This window comes from Coturnix japonica, chromosome 13 (genome assembly GCF_054131305.1).
Source record: "Coturnix japonica strain WE chromosome 13, WE-NBRP24, whole genome shotgun sequence".
NCBI lineage: Eukaryota > Metazoa > Chordata > Aves > Galliformes > Phasianidae > Coturnix > Coturnix japonica.
This window is the reverse complement of record NC_140675.1, coordinates 18,260,283-18,284,799: the sequence shown is the minus strand read 5'-3', so window position 1 is coordinate 18,284,799 and position 24,517 is coordinate 18,260,283. Positions and strand designations below refer to the sequence as shown.

Here is a 24,517-nt window from a genome sequence, read left to right as displayed (position 1 = left end):
GAACTGAAATTTGCTTAGTACACACGTGATATTGTGATATTTGTCTCTTTTAGATGGGGTCAAAAAACAGATTAAAGATTTCTTTGTAAGTACTGATGCTGTTTATGCTTTGCTATTTTCCTGTTGGATTGATAATGCTGACTCCTACTTGGCTTCTTCCTTGTCTGTTCCTAAGGCTGGGAACAGACTTGGTTTTCTTTAACTGTTCTTTCTTAAAGGCAACTCATAGATAGAATTTCAATTAAAAAATAATTGTATTTCAATCTTTTTTTCTAGCTAAAATGTGTAGTCTTTCTCCAAATGTCGTAGGGTAGTTTGTTCCTATTTTGCCATCATTTGGAGAGGCACTTGCCAACTCTTTATACGAGTTAGTTTAAATTTACAAGGTACTTATTACTGCGTATTTCTGAACAAGGGAAGAGCAGGCTGTCTTTCAGCAATTACACTGCACCAGATATGTTCTATGTCTCTGTGAAGGGTTTTGGTTCGTGGCTGTGTCTGGTTAAATGCTTGAAACTTTCCAGACCGATGCAATTTGGGACCTAAAGTTGATTAGAGATGCACAATTACAAAATATATGAAACAATTTATGTGACAACTGGAATTAAATACAAAAGCTATGTTGAATTGCAGTGAGGAATGCAGTTGTCTATTGGTGGTGATAACTTCCCTAATAAGATGCATTTAGGAACTTTATCAGTTCATACTTGAAAAGATTTAAGATTTTCTTGTTTTCAGTTTGCTTTTTTAATGCAGCGCTTTCGCATTAGCTAAATTTAATACTCAAACTTCCTGGTGATGGCTGTCTAATACAAAGGTATTTGTATTAGAATTTCTGTTGTATTCCTCAGATAAGTTGGAGTGAAGGAGAATGTGGGGAAATTGTGATGGCTGTGTTGATAAACAGTGTTTTGTAGCTGATAATTTGTTCTATCAAATAGTGTTTCTGTGCTCTTTGTATCTGTTGTTGTTATCGTGGAGGTAAATACACAGCAGTATTTTTGGAGCAATCTGTGTGTGTAGGACCCTATGCTAAATACAGAAGCAAAAAGCATTTGTGTTCATGGGGTACACACATCAGCTAAATAGCAAGCTTGTAAGCTTTCACAAAACTGATTGTAATCCAGTTTGATATAACTAACTGATGACAATCTGGGAATCCAGAGGTAAACCAGGCTTCTTGGCTTATCTTTTTTTATCCCTTTTACAGGCAGGTCTGTGAAGCGTAGCAGTACCAGTACATTTCAGGTGTACCGGTGAGCTCCCTCCTGTTGTGTTTCTGAGATCTGATTATTCTGTCATACTTAAAGTCATTATCTGGAGCTCTCACTCTTTGCCATAACATTTCTGCTCACGTGGGCTGTGTTTGCTGGACTGGAAGTGCTGCTTTGAGTGAGAGCTGCTTGGCACTGTGCCGTGGTGTATGTGGAGCTGCAGCTTTCACAGGGTCAGTGTTAGTACGACTGCAGAATGGGAATGGAAACCATGATTTAGGGTTATTTGCATGTTTTCATTTAACAAGAGCATTACTGAACTCCTGTTCCTTAGGAAAAAAAAATCATAGACCGTGCTGTAGAGCTCACCTCATCCAAATGTACATAGACTGTGTTACTGGACTGAAGGATTTGATTAAATGCTCAGTGCAATATAAACAGTTCTGAAATGAATCTGGTATGATTCTCTGAGGTGAAAGCTGGCAGTCCAATTCCCCAGCTTTTATTCATTTTGAAGTTTGTTTTAGTCTCTTTGGTCTTATTTCTCTCTCATTAGCAATTAGAGGGGATCACCTCAGCAGTAATTCTTCCCATCTTAAAATAGCAGTCAGAGATGGTTCTGATGAGCTGCTGCTGTAAATATAGATAAAATATGTATTTTTTTTAAATCCTTGAATTTTGTTTTAAGTATATCTGTTGGAACTGTGATAAAGAGTATTGAGAGATGCCTGTATGTATGTTAGACTTGAGGTTGTACCTGGAGAAGGATGTGTGTCTCGTGGTGACCAGGGGTTTATATTAGCATAACTTTGTGCATCTCTAAGTCAAATGCTGGGCATTATTTTTCTTCAAAATTTTAATAGCACCAATAATAAGGCAACTTTACTGTTAAATCAGGGAAAAAAAAACACACAACCTTTTTGCCTTCAATATTATGTTGAAAAGGTCACAGCTATACGTGGAGGCAGAGAGATGCCTTGCAATCACGTCTGCATGTGTATAATAATGATAATCCAGAGTTCCTCAAATGCAGTAAAAATGAAAGCACTGTGTGAGGAAAGTCTCCAGTGGAAGGAGCAGACACTAGTCAGTGTTTAGGATTCTTGTTTAAGATGCTGTTAGGAAAGTTAGGTAAGGCCAGACGTGGAGCTGACGACCAGAATGTCACATTCACAGCCTACACAGCAGCTGCTAGGTTTTCAAAATAGATCAAATCTTAACAGCTCCTGTTCTGTGAGGCACAGAGCTCCTGCAGAAGCCTGCCTCTCATTTGGATGCCAAAATGAGATCTGAACTCTCCTGGGAGTCAGATCTTTATGACAATCTGTGAGGACACAAAAGTTTTGCTTTTTTCTTTTTTTCCCTGTGTTATTGCTGAACCATTTTCATAAGCTTTTCTGTGGCATTCATTCCCAGGGGACAATGATTTTTTCAGTGATTTGTGGTATTAAAACCTTAGCGTTTCTTAAGCTGCCTCTTCACTTCCGTACTTATTAATGCTAGCAGCCACTATTTGTTATCAATATGTATTTTATCACTGAATGCATACTGGAAAGTATAATGTATATCTGCATATACACATTTATTGCATATACCTGCACACCTACATGCACATAATAGAAATGTCCGTGCATACGGAGTGTAATTGTTGCTGTATGCCTTTCCCACCTCCTTATTTTGGAGTTAGGTTTGAGATAGGAAAAACGGTTCAGTGAAGAACTGGGGCCTATTCTGGATTATAAAAGAAATTTCTTGTTTCCTCTGAATAATGGCTCTAAATGTGAATGGAATATTTCAGTTTATTGTTCTGATGACACATCTCTTGGGGTACGAGTGCCTTTGTGCTTGGCATTATCTTTGTGAAATATCAAGTAGGAGAAGGAGAGAGAGAATGCCTCTGTGCGCTTCATGCAAGTGTTATTAGATAAGGTCTAGGTTGTCAGTGAGTCTCTGGGAAGTGGGGAAAGCTGCTTTTTACTGTTTTGCTCAGGGAATGAGTAGCGCTCTTAATGCACATGGCTTGAATCTCCTTCAGCACATAACAATAAAAATGCAAGTTATGCTTTGAGTGGGGGTAAGATTAGCATAAAAAGAGAAAAAACATGGTATTATACAAGTTTTCTGCATTACTGAGTATCAGGAGACCTTTTTCAACAGTTGTTAAAAAAGTGTGACTAATGTTTCCGTGTTCCCCAGGGGGAACAACAGAGGTGCTGTTTCCTATTAACAAGCCATCTTAATTGTTTTTCTGTTTGTAACATTTCCATTTGTACACATCTTCAGGAGCGTATCCCATTTTTAAACACTAAAAATCTCCAAGTTTTCCCTAAAGATGAACCACCTTGGTTTTGCCTGCTTTAGTTTTGTGCTGAGCAATGTTTTGAGCAAAACATGTTTTGTTTCTGAAGTTAGTGCTACAGTTATACTCGTAAGGTGTAGGAATAGAAATGTATGTTAAATCCATCTGGAAATCAATGGCTTTTGCTGTCATCGTTTTGTTTTGCTGGTCTCTTATAGTGATGCTTCCACATCCGTATATTATAGCTACCTTAATGCTTTGCTGAATCATTCTTATTTAGAAATATTTAGCTTTAGTATATATTGATAAGACAAATGCTCGAGCTTCCTCCATTTTTAAAACTTTGTGCCTTTGAAGTACTTATAAGGTTTCTCATTAACTATAGTGATTTGGGATAGAACCCACAGGAAGAGAAGTAGTCACAGTAATGATATGTAGAGGTGGATATATAAATGGTCTCTAATGAGCATTCTATGAAAGCTTTTTTCAATAGCCAAATGGTTGTGCTGGGATGAGGAACACTTGATGTGCAGTTTAATGGTTATTGAAAGTAGTACTTCTCCAGATGACCTTCATGCTATTTCAAGCAAGCCTTTTACTTGCTGGGGGTAAAATTAGTTTATGGAAGCTGACTTGAAGTGTTGAATTACACTAGTGAAGAAATGTAACAAAATTGATTTTTTTTTTTTGTTTGTTTGTTTTGTTCTTAAAAAGTATCAGTGCATTAAGTGGGAATCATCCTGCAATGTGAAATAGTGTTTAGTAAGAGAAAATCGGACAGTGTTTTTTCAGGTGACGCTTCCTTACTTGAGATTTTTTGTTGTGTGAAGAGCGTTGAGCATATTTTTGCATTACTGGTTTATTGATGTAGTTGCTGGAAGATGGAGTGCTGCATCTACAATTCTAATTTTAAAAGTTTTACTAGTTACAGGGAAGCTGTATTGATTTGTGGTACGTTCTGAGGATGAAGAGAAGTTCTGAAAACTAAGACTCTTACTGAGGGGCCAAAAATACAGACTGAAAGCACTGCTGGGAACATCACTTGGTAAATTTAGGTTAAAGATATTAAATAATATGTGAGAGTACAAACAGTCTGAGTTAGAGACAACTTAGAATGCTCATGCAAGTCTATGGCCTTACTGTCATGAATTGCTTGTGCTTGGAAACAGGTTTGTGACTGATAAACAACCCCAGGTTGCTTTTAATGTAACTGTAAACTGTGCTACAAGCAGAAATGGGGAGAAAATGATTACATCTAATGGGGTAACAACTGTAAGGGTACTGTTGTATTAAGTGACTTAATGAATACCGACCTTAAAGCAATAAATCAACATGCAAACAGTCTACACTAATCAAGTAAGCAGAATTTTTCAGAGACTTAATACGTATTAAGAGAGCACTTCAGCCAATAAGTGCCTATGTATTTTCTTCTTTGATCTGGTTATTATTTGAGTAACATCACACTAATCTATTTCTCCTTTGCATTTTCTATTTTCTTTTTGTTGCCTGTTTGCTTTAAGAACTAGTAGAATTGGGAGCAATCAATGTTAAATCCTGTGCCATTGCTGGAGGGAGGATTTTCTGTAACATCGTCAACAGGAGGGTTATTGTGAAAGCTGTGACTGGGGAATGGCAGGGACTGCTTCAAGTAGGCAGCAGTTGCATGTGGGTATGCACAAGTGAATACAGGGGTATTCAGGTCTGCTTTTTATGTGTTCATGTGCACGAGCTTTTGTGTGTAGACAAAAGTGCAGAAAAATGGAGAAAAAGGGAGTCATATTTCTGTGTTCTGAGAGTATTATTGATTTTTCAGAGACAAGTATCTGTTTGACGCTGTAAAAAGTTAATAGAGAAATTACAATTTGCACGCTGCAGGTGTAATTCTGGTGTCACTTCTTGCAGGCTTATGAAAGTGCTCTTTCACAGTCCATATGCAGTTGGGTCAGTTTAGGCCTTGAGCTTACAGCCATTCACATGTATACAGACAGGCATAATTTTAGGAACACATTTACAGTGCAGAAACAACAGAAAACCATGTGTCCACACCTTTGCAAGGTGCAGATGATAACTTTTTCCATATGTATTTGCACACCTTGGCTTTCTCCTACTTATCTCCTTTCGCACAGCTGTTTAATCTTTCCCCCCCCCCCCACCCCCCCCCTTAAAGATTTATGGTACATCTGGTTTACTTACAAATGAGATTGGTAAACCTCCAGATCAGAGGGAGGTGATGTGTGTTGGGGCATTTTTGGGCCACGCTAGCATTTCTGTTTGAGTTGCCTGAGAATCCATCACTGAAGAATCAATACCTACCTTTTACATTTCTCAATTTAAACTTGCTGTTTTTTAGATGTGGAAAATAATACCAGTGAGACTTCTGATTAAAGTATTCAGAGGTCTTCAGTATTTGACTCTTCCCTTTATTTTGGGAATAGATGGATGCTTTCGCATCATGAATCATTCAGCTCTGCTTCTGCAGTCTCTGTACTTTTTCCTGAGATCAGAAACATGCCGTTGACCTGCTTCTTGATAGTTCTGCAACAGCAAACTTGATTTGTAACAGTAAGAGTGGGGAAAAAAAATACTGAGCTACCTCAGTTTTTCAGGCTGCTTGTCAAAGCTGTGAGTAGCAGGTGAAGGTCTGCATTGTCTGCTAGCAGAATGAGGAGGATGGGAACGTATTCATCTTGATGGTGACTCAGAGATGGACTGTCTTTGCATTAACGAAGTAAAAGGATGGGATATAGCTGCAAGGAGTAATTATGCCATGTAGCTCAACTGCCTGGCTTTTCAGTTTGCAAGATGTAAGAAACCATCAGGAGGAAATCCAGTACAATAAACGTCTTATGACAAGTGTCTACTTCAGTGGATTGACTGGGCTGGTTTACTGAGAGTCCAGTGGTAAAATTCACAAATCAAATTGGTACAAGCCTCCTATTTGGCCATTGTTATCTCTGACTGTAAGATGCTCAGGGAATGCCTTAGGGTAGGCAAGGATGGAGGTGAAGAATTTTGGCATCAGTTTTCTTTAATTAATTGACATAATGGGGAAAAAACTTCACAACACTGCAGTAAAGCAGCACTGAACTAATTTTTGTGTTAACCCAGCCCTGTTTCTACTAAGAAATAGGCAGGTGCAATAGGCTTATCCTGCATTATTTTGTGAATTTATTTATTTATTTTAGTTCTTATTATTGGCATCAGTTAAAGCATTTACATCCAGAATGACTGCTAGGTAACAAATTACAAGCAGAGCTGATCTTCAGTTGTCCAGACTGCAAATCTAGTTAGCTCAAATTGCGAGCCAGTTGAACCACATCCAGATTTTAAGGTCAAACCTTGTTGGTTGCAGGCTCCAGCACTGTAGAGTCTGACAGTAATTCAAATTTAAACCTGTGTAAATGTTGCACTTTTCTACTTTACAAAGAACAGAAAATGGTTTTGTTTCTTTAAAAATGATGTTGCTGGGGAAAAACGGCCATAAGCAGTTAATAGAGCAAGAATTGTTCATACTGAGACTATCAGTCTTTTGCGCACTGACATTGATGTTAGTGTCAGTTGACAGTGAGCTTTTATAGTCAATCTATTGAAGTACAAAGGGCCATGTTTTGAAAACTGTCATTAAAATGCCTCTGGTTTGTAGAGCAGCACATCCTTTATTCACTTATAATGGAATACGCCATAACAGATGAGACAGGGCGAATGTTGAAAATGTTAGCATAAGAGGGAAAAATGGGATGAAGTGCTTTTATTCTTGTTAATCCTTTTGTTCTTTCCAAATTAGAAGCTCCTCTTAAACAATGGTTCAATCAGTTTGGTTAATTCAGTTATATCATTTTTATGATCAGAAGTTGTACTGCTTTCCAGCATAGTCTTTCAAAAGGGTTTCAAGCAAAGCTATCTGTTAATTTGAGTAATGCAGCCACAAACTAATCACTTTGAAACTGCGTGCTACCACTGCTTTTCCGATTGCTGTACCATATTGATTGGCCACATTAATCGCACCAGGTAATCTTGAGAAGTAAGCCCTTTTTGTTGTCCCCCATAGTACCAACTAGATTCAACTCTAGTTGAAATTTGACTGCCCAAATTTCTCTCTACAATGGCACCTCTGTAGTTCTTCTATGTTGCCTGACTTCATTTTCAGTCTCTGTACACTTCCCTTTTCTGCTTAAGCTACACAGATGCTTTAGCCAAGCCAAACCTGTGCCCTACCTGCGTGATGCTTTGGAATTGCCTGCTCCTACTTTCTTAACAAATGGCTCTTAAAAAGAGACCAGTTCCTCCTATTATTTTTGGCATTTTCTTCACAGATGTAGTGGTTTGGATGATAGAAGTTGAGAACAGAACAATGCTATGAATGCTGATCAGCTACAGCTTGCTTAGGTTGAAATTAAATCGCTGATTGAATAGTGGAGGACTTTCCATTCCTTTTTAAAAGATGTTTCTATTCTAGTTCCTCAAGAGAACTGTTGTACTTTATGTGAAGTATCCATACGTTTACTAAGAGCATGTTGAGAGCCTTCCAAAGCGCAAAGTGCATGCAAGTCTTAAAGGCTTGTTTTATGTTTTCTTAAAGACACTGTTTTCCAAAAGGAGCTTATTGTTTTTGTTCTTTTGACTGACTTTTATCTTCCTACATTTTCTTGTGTTAGAAAAATAGGCTGGCTTTCAAAGTATTATGGTCAATTACTCCGCTATGGATTATTGACTTTCACATACAGTAGGCTTTTATACGGTGTTATGGATATATGAATTTGGAGGGGTATGAGGGTCATTCTTTACCTTTTTGTTTTCTTTTTTAAAATATATTTGTAAATGATCTTGATAGAGTTGGATGGGGTGAAAATACTTCAGGAAGTGCTAAAAATATCCAATTTGTGCTAGAAAAGGTTACCAAACTTGTCAGTCCCAAGGTTATTGTGTGTACTTGAAGCAGATTTATGGCAGGAGGACAAAAAGAAAAGGTAAGAGGACTGAATTTTGGGAATTTGTATTCTGAAAGTCTCTTAACCTTGATTTTGTGAATGCATGAAGGACCATGTTGAGCTGCTCTGATCATATTAGTGAACTGCTGAACTCCCCACACCATAGTAATCAGTCTACCTGTATCACTAACAGTGGACAAGGAGAAGGCTGAGGTATGCCTTAACTATTTTGCCTCAGTCTTTACTGGCAGCTACTCTTCACACACCCCTTCATTATATGTTCATTATATTAATTTTAAGTTCAATCTGAGTTTATTAGTTCATTGCAACAATGTAAATGTAAACCGAACTTCCACACAAACTAGACTAGAACTGTTTGCTTTTTGAACTGTTTTGGAATAACTTTAGTATATATAGAAATAAAGCCTTTCACATGACACACCCTTCAGAAGAAATGCTATTTAATGTCAGTCAGAACTGACTTAGTGTTGATATCTAAGCATGTTTACTTAGATTTATATAGATTAAAAAACACTTCAACATAACATGAATTAAAGACAGAATGCTTATGCTTCTTGATCTTGGTTGGTTTTATAGCTCGCTGAATCAATAGGTTGGCATTCATCATTTGTCAGCAAGGAAAGTGAACGCAGTCTCTCACTCAGCCTGTCCTAGAAGGACTCTGGGAATTGAGTACTTGTTCAGCTGCAAAAGGATATTGGTGTGTAGGCTGCTGTATTCACATCCACCATCTATTGAGCCTTTCCTCTGCCTTCCAGTGCTTCTCATTGCCACAGAATGTATTGAAATGGGTTATAGTACTTGGTTTTTGTCTAAGTAGACCTTACTGCTCTAAGTTGTCATTCAAATTTGAGAAGATGATAGGTTCAGCCTCTAAAGCTTCAGCATTTTTTTCATTATTCTGGCCAAGAACTGGGAAATGAGTTATCATTTTACTCCATTTACGGAGAAATTGCTGCCTGTAGTTCAGAATTCTTGCAAATGATAGTTCATTTTCAGACTCAAAATTATAGTAAAAGCATTGAAATGTAAAATTTGGACAATTTTCAACTCATTCCTCTTCGTATTTTCTAATTGGTGTAGTTGAGGGCTTGTGAAACTTTCTATGCTTTCGTGGCCTTAGAAATGGCTCCCGTGTGTATCGCATTTGGACTTAAATTCCAAATGTTTTGTTTCATTGTGCACTGGAATACTGTTTGGTAATTAAAAACAACTAGGAATTTATTAATATTATCGGTTTCGAAGACGTACCAGGTTACAATGTGCTGGCAACTGGCATATGCTAAAATGTTGATAAAAATCTGATGTAGTTCACTATAGATCTTTTGAAAATGTTTAGCTTTAGAATTTAGAAATCATTGGCAAGGTATTGATTTGTGAATAAGGATGCATAGTGCAATTAATACTGATTTGGTCAGTTTTTATCAGTGACCAGATTTCTAGTGTATTAAATACTCTGTATTCATGTCTGTCAGCTCTGGGCAGTTTTATGTTTGTGAACCTTTTTATGCTGTCATGTCAAATGTTTTCCATTTTCTGTATACTGAGACAAAAATCTATAGATCAAGTTCTCTTCCAGGTCCCATAATGCACAGGGGAAAAGGTTTTGCTTGCTGACACTTATCTGGCTGAGAACATAGCAAAAATCATTGTCTGAGTTACAGGGCTGTGAGCAAAATGCATTTCATACTGTTACCAAACTGGCTGCTATTGACATCCCCATCTAAAAATGTAATACTGTAGGAAATAACACCTTTATTTCTGAGAGAGAGAAGTCTAATCTTGGTTCTCGAATGATACCTATCCATGAAAGAAGTGAAGGGAGTCAGCTGCTTTGTTAGCTTTTATATTTTAATTTGGGTAGCTTGTCTGGTCTGACCTTTGTCCTTTACCACAGATAAAACTTCATTGATGACAAGTCCCAAAGCTTGAGTAACTTTGGCTGAAGATAGTTGGGGTTCATTTTTGACTTCCCAAGCATGGATTTTTTCACATTTAAAATGTTTCTGTGTAACTGTCCTTCAGTTTTTGGACAACTACTTGTATAGTGACTGATACTCCTTAAGTATTGCTTGGGATTTTTTTCTTATTTGAAGCTGAAAATGTCCTTGAACTTCATTATTCACATTTCAAGGGGATTCTGCACCAAAGAGGGGTTGTGTATATGATGATAGGATAACTTATTGTTGTAAAAGTGTGACTTTTCTTTCTTTCTTTCCCTCAGTGAGGGATCAACCTTGTGAGATACGGAGCTGACAATTGTTATTATAGCAGGTAGTAAAAATGAGTTATTCTTGTTTTGCATTGCCGTGTCTATTTCTAAGTTCTGATTTTCACTTGAAGCGACCCAGAAGCTCTGGGTCTGGCCAAGGTGTGCTCAGTGTACAACAACTCACTTGGTGCAATTGCTGGAGCTGCTCTGTAATTCTTAACCATAGCAGCACACTCTGTGACACAAACTTAAAGCACTCGATTTGATGGAAGGCTTCTGTGTCATTTTGGTTTTAAGACTGCTGTTCTCAGTCCTCTGGGGAAATTGCAGGTCAACGCTTGATGGCAAATGGTTGGAGTAACTGTTTCAAAGCACTAACTGCAACTTCTGTCCTATAAGGATCTTCATGGATTTAAAACATCAATTTTCTGAATTCTGAATAAACAAAATATAAAGCAAAATGCAAAGCAACTCCTCAGAACTTGCATCCTGTTTGGAAGGTTGACAGTTGTCATTAATGCCATTAATCATGATGTTGTTACAGCAGCAATCTGTATAAATAATTTGGTATCGCATTACATGGATTTCCATACAGGACAGAACTATGATGACTGTTTTTTGTCTCTATAGCGAAAAGGGTTATTCTAGCTGATTTTTCCAAATCATCCATTTTTAATGTATTTCATTTATTCTCATTTAATATTGCTTACAGATTTTCAGCTCTGCTGCTGTTGCTGATAAGCAGCTACTTGAGACTGGGGAGTGGTTGCATCGGTGGAAACTGTGAAATTTGTTATATACTCAACTAAAATGAAATAGGAAAGTGTGTACTTTTATATTGGTTGCAGGAATTGGAGCATTTACTTGAGCTGTAGCATTATGTTTAAAACCATTTTGTTTTAATGTAAGATGAAATGAGTTACAAAAACCAGTTCGTTTCTTAAAACAGTTGTGACTGTTTTTTTTGGCATGTGAATACGTTATTGAAATGTAGGGCAAACAAAACTGGGACCTTATTGAAAGAACAGAATGATGTAATTATTCTGGAGCTGTTGCTTAAGAACCTTATATTTTCAGGGAAAGAACTTCTGATTTGAAACAGAAATGTTTCGACAGATTTCAGTATCTGTTTCTTCGTAGTACCAATTCATTTCAGTTCTTCACATTTCAATGGCAGTGCAACTGTGCTTCCCACAACGTTTATTAGTGATAGTGTTTCTAAAATGCCAGTGTTGATTTTGAGCTTTTAATATATAGCAGTGCCTTTTGTCTTGGATTCAGTGTGTTGTGGCAACTGGTCTATTGTTTCTGAATGGACTGAGGCTTTTCTCATTTGTCATGGGTTACTCTAGGATGGAGGTGAATTTTGTTTGTAGCTGTTTCAGATCACTTGTATCAAATCCCTTTTCTTGATGGGAAGACTTTCAGCTAATGGCTTTTGTTAGTTATCTGCCTGATACAGATCTTGATCATCTGGCCAGAATATCTTATTAAAATAGCACAGAAGTGAAACTAAAGCTTTTCTACCAACAGTTACTTTGGAAGTTTCTTAATGCTATTGAACTACTCAGGCACAAACTAATTGCTTCTGTGCTGAATAACATGATACGCTGAACCAAATTAGTCCCTTCTATAGCTCCCATTAATGGTGAAATTACACTCCATTGAACCTGATTGGGTGCAGCTGAGTTAGAAGTTATGATCTACCTTATTTTTAGGAATGTGTTAAGGGTTTATCTTGGTCTCAGCAAAAAGACTTGAGTTGCTCTACTTTCAGATAAAGCATCAAAATTCTTTTTGTTTCTAACCAAGGCGGTTTTAACCCTTCACAAGTAGCAGAACAACAACAACAAAAAAATCTCAGATCAACTTTTCTTCAGTATCACTCATTTTCATTTCAGAATTGCATCAGCATCTTGTCATCGTAATGTAAAGCTTATAATCACTTGGGTGCAGGCCTTCTGAACTCATCTTCGAAAAATGAGGGCATATTTCAGCTGCTGTTTTCGTATCATTTCATATGCCTTTATTCATCTCTGACACTCGTTCGTGCAGTGCTACTATTTTTCTTATGCTTGAATAATAGCACATCATTTCTGTTTTGCTTCAGTGTGCCACATAAAATGTGAAAAGATGAAGTATGCTGCTGTCACACCATGAAAAGAATATTTTGATTCCAAGGAAACACAAGCAATACATTGCCTTTGCAATGGAAATGCATCCTACCTCAAAATAGCTAATTAGTTTTATAGCTTGTTAACAGAATATGTAACTTGAGTAAGGATTCAACAGTAAATCATAGAAAGTAATTACATAAATCGAAGCAATGTCTTGAAGTGGGACAATAAGTTGTCTGAGAGTGTTGTTTATTTAATACCAACTTAATATTACAAGAGCAAACAGTAAGACAGGTAAAGTACATCATAATATTAATTATATGGATTCATCCGAAGGTCTGTAATAAATGTTCACTTACTGCTTCTCTTCAAGGAAATTGCTGAAATAAGTTAAAGCATAACATCTTGAATTATTCAGAACTATCTGAATTATGATGGGCAGATCGAAGTGATACCCAGAAGAGCTTTGATATTCAAACAGCACAGAGCCATCAATTCTCTAAAAGTTGGTTTTTTTTTTCTTTATTTTTAAGAAAACTTACAGTGCTTGAGATTTTGGTTATTCCTTCACATGTGTGTTTTTAGAACTACAAAATAGTATGCTACGGCTTTTAGAACAAAAAGAAAATAGTCATGCTTGGTGTTTAGTGGCCCATGATTTTCTTTAAGGAAAAAAAAACAAACAAAAAACCCAAAATAAAATAGTAAAATATGGCAAGTAGTAGTTATTCCTAGCTAAGAAGGTCAGTAGGCAATAGATGCTATTCAGACTACTTAAAGCATAGTTACATATACCTTCTTTATGCCAAAGCCTTGAAGGAGAATTTGCAGATGAACAGAAATGAGAAACGTGAAAATAATGGTAATACAAAACATTCCTCCAGCTGCTGTTCCTTCTCCTCAGTTCCTGTAGGAGAGCTCCAGTAGCTGGAGCTAAGACACCTTCCCAGCACCACTGGGTTAATTCTGCTGAGCACCTAATCTGGATTATAAATTAGCTTGGAGAAGATTCTATCTTCTTAAGGTTAATGATACTGAAGAGCACGTTAAAATAGCAATGAGAGTTGTTCAGGTGCTCTTGTTGTGATTCAACATCGAGAGGAATTTTGGCAAGCATATACTTCTAGAATTGTTTTAGTGACTTCATCCTCAATTTGAGTTTGTGCTACGGCACTTGTCTGTGTGCCAGCTAAAGAAAAGCACTGATCTGTTGCTTGGCAATAGAGATTTTTTTTTTCTCCCCCTGAGGCTCAATCAAGAAATCTGTGAAGAATAGGATTCCATTTTTCTGGGATTAGGGAAGTTATTGTTTCATTTAAGTAAAACACAGTTTTATTTCTTGTGGCGTTGGCTGACTGTGTGTAAGGAATGGAAGTGAAACAGGTGAGATTAAATGCAAATTTAGGATTGTTTTGGTTAGCAGTTTGGCAGGAAAACTTGCAAATATGCAAAAAAAAAATGATAGTGTTATTGCTGGGTGTGATGGGAGGTTGAATTATAAAGAATCATTGCACAAAGTGAGACTCATCATTTTCAAAAGTAATGTGAGGAATAGGAGAAGAAATGAGGTAATTTAAATTTGAAAGGCAATGAAATGAAATGAATCAAAGTATGACTAACAAGGTGTTCTAGTGAGATGTTGTTAAGCTGGATGCAGCGTGCTTTTAAAAGAAAGAGATTTAGTACTAGAAATGTAGATGTTGAGAACTATGTGCAAAATAAGCAAAGGATTTTAAATGGAGCTAATGTTTGGCAACGGTATTTTCAGTGTTAAAGCTATTAGGCATTTAATTATAATTCCTTGAATTTTAACTTGCTTCCTATGTACTCTAATGCACTTTAAAATAAGGGAGAGAGCAAGTTGCCGGGCTATCGTGGTGCAAAATAAACATGGTGACATTGAAAAAATGTCACGACATTACACTGTCATTGTAATATAAACAATCCATTTTCTGACTGTGAACTAAACATGTTGAATGAAATAAGAGATGGATGAGATTGAAAGGTGAACAATAAAAAAGGAAGCTCAAATTCCACCTAGAAGCCAGAAGCTTGTTCTATGTGATGGGCAGGAAATAATCTGGAGCTTGACAAACGATGTTATCAATTGCCACTTGTTGGTGATCTAATATTAGTGACTTAATATCTAGTTTAACCATAGGTTCAGTGTCTGGGTGGCACGTATCAAACCTTTGGGATTCTATCTAACAATCCATCAAGATTTAGAGCCTTTCCCATGACTCTGACTTTCACAAATGGTGTGCTGTACAATTTACAAGCTGTAAATCTGATGTTTGGGCAGTTCCTTCTTTTGTTTCTGGTTTAAAGTAGTGGATTTTTGGCATTGTGAAATCAACATGTATGCATTACTTGATGCATCCCAATGTCTGATTAGCAGGATAAGGATTTCCTATGGTGTATCTATACTACAATTAGATACAATGATTTTAAGGCATGCTTCTTTAACAGCATCTAAATTCAGACTGAAGTTTTGTTTTCTCATTTTGTTGTTTCTCTAACTGGATGGGAAGTACTGATGCTTCATTTAAAAAAAATAATATTCCTGAACTCTCTTTAGATTAAAATAAAATAGTATTGAAAATGGGCTCTGTGCTGAGAATTTGTATGCTGAGCTTGTCAGACCATGAATCTTTATTATTACTGAGCTTTATCCTTGAGTACATCGCTTGCAATTCAGTTTGAATATTAAGTGTCAGGCTCAAACGCGCTGGTGAGAGATTTGCAGCAACCAGCAGGTTCCTGTTCCAACCTTAGAAGCCTTTGACCTCTCTCTTCTTTGATAAGTGGTCTTATTTCACATGTGTCAGCTTACTGGTGTGAAGCTCCTGATGCCATAAGAGATTGAGAAAAGACCCTTACTTGCAGTTTGTGATTTTCTCAGTACGCTGTGGAAGGTTATAGATAAAGAATAAGGTGGCGTGGAGCTGGTTATTCAGAAATGCGTGTGAAAACCTGTGATTCTTACAAATCCAATGCTTTTTCTCAATGAATGGGTATGGTGCAAGTAGAAAGAACTGTAGATTAGAAAGAGGAATAAAAAATCATTTTTTCTTCCTTACAAATAGCAAATCTGAAACAAGTGGTTCTGCAGAGATGTTTGCTGTGTCCCTATGCTCTAGGTTTCGTAACTTATGTTTGTGTCTGTCCCTTCTTCCTGTGGAAACCAGCTGAAGTCGTTGCTTACTATAGTAAGAGAAATAAACGTTCAGTGTTAATTCCCCTGGTAGTAGTGTACCATTTGGGCTGCAGATATAACGTCACCTGTACTCTGAAGTATTTTACAAGATAATGATTTTAATAAAGAACTGAGTGTAGCCCAATTCTGTATTCCTATGAGCAGGAATAAATGCTTCTGCCTTTTTTCCTGTATGTATGCATGACTAAATGCTTCTGCAGTACTAACAGAAAAGGTTTATTAGCTCTTCTTAAATATAAGCCGCTTCTAAGGCATACAGGCGTGCTTCCCTGATTTAAATTACGGAATTAATGTTCATTCAATTTATAGCATAGTGATTAACTGAATGAAAATGAGCTATCAAAAGTAATTTTGGGGTCAGCGAGATTAGCGTTAAATGCTGTATCAGAATGCGATATCTGAACAAGGTGAGAGTAAGCTGCATTTGGCCTTTGCTGCTGCTTTACTGGTTCTAGTGAGGCACACTGTGACAGCTTCATAACCACCAGGAATTAGTACTTAAGTGTGATGGTATTACCTGGTACCTGTAGCTACCTGATTCAGTCAGAGCAAAGTGCTGTGCCCTTTAACTACAGTATTGCTTTTAGGGCTGCCAGCTGTTCTGCTGTTACATTATCCCAGTCCAGATGCATCCTATAGCTGAGCTCTTTCAGTTATAGTGAGAGTATCCATATCATGTTTGCAAAACTATTGGATAAGCTGCCTTTGTTTTCCTTTCTTACAACTTTCCCTTGTCCTGGTCATTAACTTCAGATGATGTTTATTAACACTGAAAATGCAATGTCAGAATTGTCATTTATAAAGAAAAGAATAAGTAAGAAAACTATTTTTTCTACATCTGAAACTTCTTTCAAAGCTACTTTGCTTTGTACGGCTATGATTCATTTCTTGACCTGTGACAGATGAGAGAACTATTAGTTTCAAAAAGGGAAATGTAAGAAACCCCACTCTCTAAGTATAATATTCCAACTTCTTGGTCTTTGTCAGCATTGCAGTATTCAGCACTAAAAGCTCACCACTGCGACTGATAGGAGAACTCTACAGTTAGTTGATAACAGCTCAGCCTTTTTCATGTTACTTCATTGTATGCCCTCTTCACTTGAATTTATGGTAATCTTCTAATCTAGCTGGTGTGTAAGTGTATTATTATGTGGAATTGTGTGATTAATCTTACTGATGTTCATGGGACTGTTCTTCCTGCTTAAGAGCTTTGGTAGAACAGCCTCTTCATGCAGAAGAATGAGGGAGAAAAGCAAAAATTCTGAAGAAAAGCTTAAAAAAGTGATTATTTGTTAAGTAGTAGTTATGATATCTATATTAATAGAGAAATTTGGACGCTTTCTGTGTGGAGGGAAATCGTGTAGGAACTGATTTTTCTGGAGTTGTAGTCTTCTGCATGTTAGAGAGCCTTCTGAGCATCAGAAGTTTAAAGATGTGTTTTTAAGGACCGTTGAGGGGCTGCTCAAGAACTTAGACAAGTAAAACAACTGTCTGTACTTCTCATGTACTTGGCTGTACTTTTCCCTTCTGATGTTATTTCAAGTGTTGTTATCCTCAAGTTTCTTCTCTATCTCCTTCAGAGTCCAGTCTGTGCTTAGTGCTTCATTCTTCTCCTGATGCTTTTCCTTTTGGGATCCTGACACAGGGCACACGGTCTGTAGGTCACCCTTCCACCGTAGGTTTCTTAGCAGCAACTCTAAGAGGAAAAGTGAATCAATGACAATCTTAACATGAATCATCATTAAGCTGGTGTCTGTGATTGCATCAGACTCTTACTGCCAGGTTTAAGCAGTATTGTCTCAAATACAGGAGGTCTGGGGCCAGCTGGCTGTTCCTGAAGGAAAGCTGGAGCTGAGGGCACCCTCTGCTACTGTTGAGGCTCCCCCGTGGGCTGTGGGTACATTGGACCTCAATGGGGAGAGCAGAACCAGGCACTAGAAGTGGGGGAGCAATGACAACTTTAGGCAAGGCCAGCAGCAGTAAACTGGGATGGAGGTGAGGTGATGCCAGTTGCCCTTTTTCCCTCTTTTTCCACTTTTTTTTAAAGAAAATATTATTTTTAACCTGATGTTTGTCGGCACTGAAAGGAAATCCTCAGAACATCTCCTTTTGACAGACAGTGCAAATTAAAAGATACGGCGAGGCAAAGGAAACTGGAACCCAAATATGCCCCCTGGGTTTTCATTTACAGTTAGGAGCTACAGATACAATTACTGCTGACAGAAATTCAGAAGCCAGTGGCAGAGTGCATGTGGCAGTAGACTCATGCCAGGCAGTAATTGGGAAGATTATTTTTAATCAGAGCATATCCTACAGCCCAAACATTAGCAATCTCTTGTAAGGCTGACAGGAAATTAAACTGATACCAAACAAAAAAAAAGCCTCAAAATAGAAGTAATGTGGTTAGAAGTCTAATGATGGCAAAGCTCAATCCTTGTTGCCTTTTGCTGTTATCAAAAGGGAATTGCTTTTAACTTAAAGCAACAGATTACATTGTTTAGTGGTATTTTAGAGCAGAGTTGAAATTGTCAGATTAGGATAATTTATACATAGGCTTTTTGATGAAGTTGTGTAGGTGTAAATCAAACCTGGAAACTGAATGTTGGTATTAATATTTTTCTTATTGTCCTGGGACCTATATACATATATATATGTGTGTGTATACATATTTATATATGTATATGTAAAATACTTAAGGGAGCTACTTATAATGAAAAGCACTGTAATGGCTGAGATGCTCCTGGAATGCCCAGATATGGTAATTTTATAAGGCTGCATGGCCTGTGGCAATGACCCTGCAGGAGAATCTCTGCTGCTCTGGCTGCATGATCTGACTGCCCCAAGGGAGTCAAGGTTTTCTAACCCGAAAGCCCAACACTTGCATTTTTAAGGGGATATTAACATTTCTCAGCCAGGCTTCTTCATAGATGCTTGGTAAGATTTCTTTTAATTGACTCAAGTCTTCCTTTTATTTGTGTTTTCAGAATAGAAGGACTTTAGCCCTGTAGAATGTTTGTTCTGCTGTTGACAAATATTGTTGTATCGTGTGCTATAAATGGATGCAATGCAAGAAATTACTTCTTGCTTTTCTGTGCTATGTCACAGTTGTTTGAAAATGGAATTTAGCGCTATAAAACCAGACAAGTTTCCTTATAGTGGTGTGGACCATCTTAATGATATCTCATGTCAGTCCAAAGCATAACATCAACATCTGTGACGTTCCACTGGGTTATCTTGCGGCTCGTGAACATGACATTGTCAAAATGCAGGTTTTCTCACAAAATTATTAGCATTTTTCTCTCTGTTTACTTATATCGAAAATTTCTTTGCGGAACCATGTGAATATGACTGAAGAATAATACATGTTGTTTAGTTGTTGTCTGATATGATCAGTAAAGTATGGTTCCTAATATATGGATAACTTGTGCAACTGTTACTACCTGACATGGTATAGAATGTGTGCCTTGGTGGTTGTTCCTATTCCTCCTCAGCTACGTTAGGGATATTCACTATTGAAATTATATATATGTATGTGTGTGTGTGTATATATATATATACATATATATATATATATATAAAAATTATAAGTAAAAAATAACACATTATGTGAGGAAAAAAATCAACGTGTTTACTGTTGGGAATTATTAAAGTGAATAAAACATTATCAAATGTATCTGTTTTAGTAATACAGGGACTTTGGTGTGTGTTTTCTCTGTGGACTCAACATGGACAATATTTCTATCTTCTGTTTGTATGAGGGAATGTACACCGCTATGTGTGCATGGAAATGAAAATGCATTTAGGGTGAATTTGTTATGAAAAACATGTTTGCGCTTACTGTAACTGCTAAAATTCAATGAATAATTCAGTAAAATATTAGATGTCAACACCTGCTCATCGATTTAAACAAAAAAAATAACAGTATGGGATAGAATGTTATCCTATTTTAATTCAATGCTCTGTGTATGTATAATATATTTTGGATGCTCCTTTCTGTTTATATATTTTATGGTAATTGTTCTTTTGCAAAATTGCTTGAAGTTTACAAGTGAAAAACATGCAAGTAAATCGTAGTTGTGTTTTCCTATTGAAACAGAAACCTGTACTGAGGATGATTTTGAATTACAACGTTGTATTACATTATGTGAGTTCCTAATGCATACACAAGATGTTGGTTTCAAATAAATCGAAAAGTGCCTGGTTAGCTTTTTCTGCCTTTTTAATTAACTATTACTTAATAAGTAATAAAGTATTTATTGCTGTTTATGCATGATTGAATATTGCTGCTTTTCTTTGTTTTGAAGTAAAAATGCTATTATGTCCTTATAATGGATGGTACATCACTTCCTTAACAAAGTTTTCCTCAGTGCAATATTTTCCATTTATTTATTTTTTTTTATGACATTTTGAATCTTTAAGCTTACCTTGGGCTTTCCATGTTTGGAAGGCCAAAATATTATCTCCTTTGAAACTACCTTGTACAATATGAATTCATTTCTCTTTGCTTAGGAAACTACACAGAAGCCCCATGCAAGTGGTGCCTATTGTTTTCATGACCGGAGCCTTCTTTCTGTAAGTACGCTGATTTTTATTATTATTTTTTGCTGTTGTTGATTTTATTGTTTTTCCTGGGAATGTGATTGGAATGTCTGCTTTGTTATTGCTGTTATAGCATATAAGGTAATACACTGGCCTTCACAACTTGCCTTGCTGATGCTGGATCTCGAGACTCATAGGCCATACTTACAAGGTCAATTGTCTTTTACTCTTCAATGAGTAACAGCTTGTTTGTGGCTTGCAACAGAACATCTTCCCTGTTTCTGTCCGTAGGTTAAAATAAACAGTTCATCCCTCTTTATTTCCCTTTTGCGTGTTAGGGTTATGTTGCTCTGTTTATTTTACTTCTGACTGATTCTGTCAGAAAGAAATTTTAGTATATTTATTAGTTGGTTCAAACAGTCTTCCCCTTAGAACAGCTACAAATAATTCATTACGCTTTGTTGTTCAAGCTCATAAATTCATAGAACTCGTGATGCAGTGGCTGTGTTAGTTCATTTTTCTCTTTTTTCCTTCCTGAAAGCTATTTTACATTAGATGCAGATGTTTTCTTACCCAGACTTTTTGTTTCTGTTTCATACTAAGAATTTATTTTTTTCTTGCAAAGCATTTTAACCCATGCTTGGAAACGGTATTAAGCAATTTTATTAGGATACAATTTCATACTCAGTTGAATAATAGTTGCAAAATAACAGGTAAACTAAACAAAGTGTACGATTTCTTGATGTGTGTGTTTGATACTTGAGAAAAATTTGTTAGCAATCCTCTGCTTAAAATAATGCGTTGTTCCATCTTTGTGCTGTGTAATAGCCATGGTTGATCCTGCGATACAGCAATAGGAGTTGCACGTGTGGTTACAGTGAGTTCTGTATGGGGGCTCATGGAATAACAGAAATATACTTTAAATTAGATTTAGTTCTGTGTGTAGTACATGTGCTGACAAACTAGTGAAGCCGGCTCACTTTTCTCATAACAAGTGTTAGTACTTGAATTCTACCCCAACGGTTTAGTGTCCGTGAAAGAATTTGGCTTGTAGTCCTTGTTAGGAGTAAAGAGTCTTACACTTACTGTCCTGTATCGTACACGATCTACATCTTAATGTCTTTGAAACAAAATTTTAATATTTCTAGACAGCTCCCTGGTTTGCAAGGCAAAAATAAGAAAAAGGCTTGTTCATCTTGAAGGCAGATTTAATTCTATAGTGCTCAGCATGCTTGTTGCTTTTCTCTTTCCCTCTCTTGAGTACTGCTTTCTATCACAGAATAACTTTACAATTCTGAGCAGAATTGGACACAATTGACAGCTTTTGTTAGAAAAATGGTAATAAGGAATGTAAGAATGGGGTTGGGGTTTCCAACCTGTGGGAGACGGTGGTCCCCAAGATAATTACCAGCACATTTTTAGGAAGCCTGCATTAATTTAACTGTGAATATACTATCTAAAAATGTACTTAAAGGAAAAGATATTCATGTTCTTTCAAGAAGATAAATCAGAGATTTGGGGTATATGACAAGAAAGAAGAAGAAAATACTCATTTGGAATTTTGGGAAGGTCTAATGCCTCCAAATCTCCATACGCATAATTGATTTTATTATTTTCCCTTGTGATCGTAACCTAACCGGCATGATGAATATCAATCAACTTCTGGGGCTAAGAGGTCATTTTTTTTCTTACCAGGCTGAGACTGAAGTCCAGCATGTTGCCTGGTAACAGGCGATGCAGATGAGTTGGCTCTTAAGTGCACCATATGGCTGGGCGTTATGCCCTCGTCACCCATGACATGGTGTACACATGTAGTACATTACTGATTATGGAATGGTTTGTCCCGTTCTCTTATTTAGCACATTTGAAAATAGCAATAAGAATCCAACACAGGTTTGTTATGAAATGGAATGCTGTGCAATGAAACAAATTTCATTAAACAAATTTGGGTTTTCAACTTACACTGATTGTTTAATAGTGTCTATGCTACCAAAGAAAAGGGCAATCAAAATTGTACTGCATTTAGCAAACCAGTAAAGCAATCACAGACACTTCTGGAAAACAACTGAAAATAAATGTGAGAGGCGAAAGCGAATTGTTTCAAATTTGCAATGGGGAACCAAGCACAAATTGTGACCGGATAGGAATTTTTAGTAGAAATGAATATAAAGCCTAGATCAGCAGAGTTCTTGTTCATTCCCTTAGCTAGAATGTTTCTCCCATTCTGCTGTCAAACTTGAAGTCATTCTGAAAGGAATACTGTGGAGAGTGGAATTAAGCAATAACACATGCTATGATCTCTGTGCTCTGGCTGCCCAAAGCCTGGATAAAGTGAGAGATGGGGAATAGGATTGATTTTGTATGTATTGCCAAACGTATATCTACACATGTGAAATGGAAGATGATTAACTGGTATCCCAATTCAGAAGGCTGGGCAGTTAAGCAGCAGATATTCTGTGTTTTTTGTATTGTGTGATTTATTTAGAAAGATCAGTTGCTGTCTGTAGCCCTCCCCTATACTGCTACACTTACCTAAAGCTATGTTATATGGCAAGTAAGCTGTCTATCTTGGGCTTTTCAGCTTAAGTTCTGTGAAAGTATGTCAGGGGGAAAAAAAACGTAGAAAGCCACATTATCCACGTTGTGAGAGATGATTTTAGCCATGCTTTTTGAGGGAATTTCTGTATACTTGTTGTCTCAATCAGGTTTTTTAGTCATTGCATTGTACACAGTTGCTGTTGGTGAATGTACTGTAGTTGAGTGATCCCGTGTTACTTCTGGCAGTTTTCCTTGGCTGTCAGTTTTTAAGGTAATAGAATGAAAAGCAGATGGTTCTCCATGTTAATCTAATAGGCATATCCATTGGAAGATCTGACATAGTGATCCACATTTTAAACCCTGATGGATGTAGATACGCGTGTGCAAGTATTCTGTCCATCCCAAGTCTTATCATTAGTTCAGCATTAGGGACAGTTGTCTTCTTGCAGAAGCCTGTAGTCATTTAATGAAAGGCATTTCAAGTGCTCTTCTGTCATTATAAAGCCATGTTTCGCTTTGAACTTGTTATCATGTTAAAATAATTAATGGACAAATACTCATAGATATTATTGCAATGAAAATAGATTCTCCCATTTCCCTCCCTCATTAAAACAAGTCTTTTAAAAATGCAAAGCAAGCCACTGTTTCAAATCAGTGTAGCATACCACGGGGATCTGGTGAGTTGAGTATGATTGAAGGATTTCTGCCTGAGAGGCATGAACAAAATGCTAACAAAGTACAGCAAAGAACGAGGTTTTTTTGCTTTGTGGTAGCTACAAATGAAAATATCAACTGTCTACTTTCTGCTGAACAGGTGGATGTGCTGCTCGTTTTGTTTAAATCTTGATGTTCTTACAAAAGGGATGGAAAATAATATCCTTCAGATAATGCTTAATCACTGCTTCATCATACGCAGCAGTTACTTGAGGAGACAGATGTCACAAACAAGAGCGTAACCTGTTTCAACTTTCTCTGAGCATTTATTGCAGAGAACATTGTGTGGTGTGCAATATCCTTTGGTCAGTTCAGTTCAGCTCTCCTGGCCTTGTTCCTTGCTGTCCTGCACACCCACAGCCTACCTGCTGGGGAGTTAGCATGTATGGGGGAGCAAAAATAAGCAAACAAAAACAGCAACACAAAACCACTGCTCAGCACTATGCTGACAGCAGCAATAATGCTTTTGTTGTGCCAGCATGGTTTTAGTCACAAATCCCAACCATAGCACCATATGGGCTGCATTGAAAAAAAAATTTATATCCTAGCCAGACCATAACATAACACATACCATAAAGTTGCTGCTTTTCTTCTTCATTCTTAATGATGATCCTCCTTGCTTCATCTACACCCCAATGGAAAAAAAAAGAAATTATGAGCACATCTGGAAGAAAGAAAAAGTGGTGGGATATATATTTTTTTTCCTTATCTGGAAGGA

General features: G+C 37.0%; 1 protein-coding gene across 14 annotated transcripts in view; it reads left to right on the top strand.

Annotated features, from left to right (window-relative positions):
• The window catches only part of RBFOX1 (RNA binding fox-1 homolog 1), a 541,423-nt gene that overhangs the window by 57,640 nt on the left and 459,266 nt on the right, over positions 1–24,517 (top strand). For all 14 annotated transcript variants that reach the window (XM_085514226.1, XM_085514212.1, XM_085514225.1 and 11 more), the window contains exon 2: positions 20,518–20,580. In XM_085514226.1, coding sequence (XP_085370352.1) covers positions 20,518–20,580 — 63 coding nt within the window. The remainder of the gene's footprint in view (positions 1–20,517; positions 20,581–24,517) is intronic.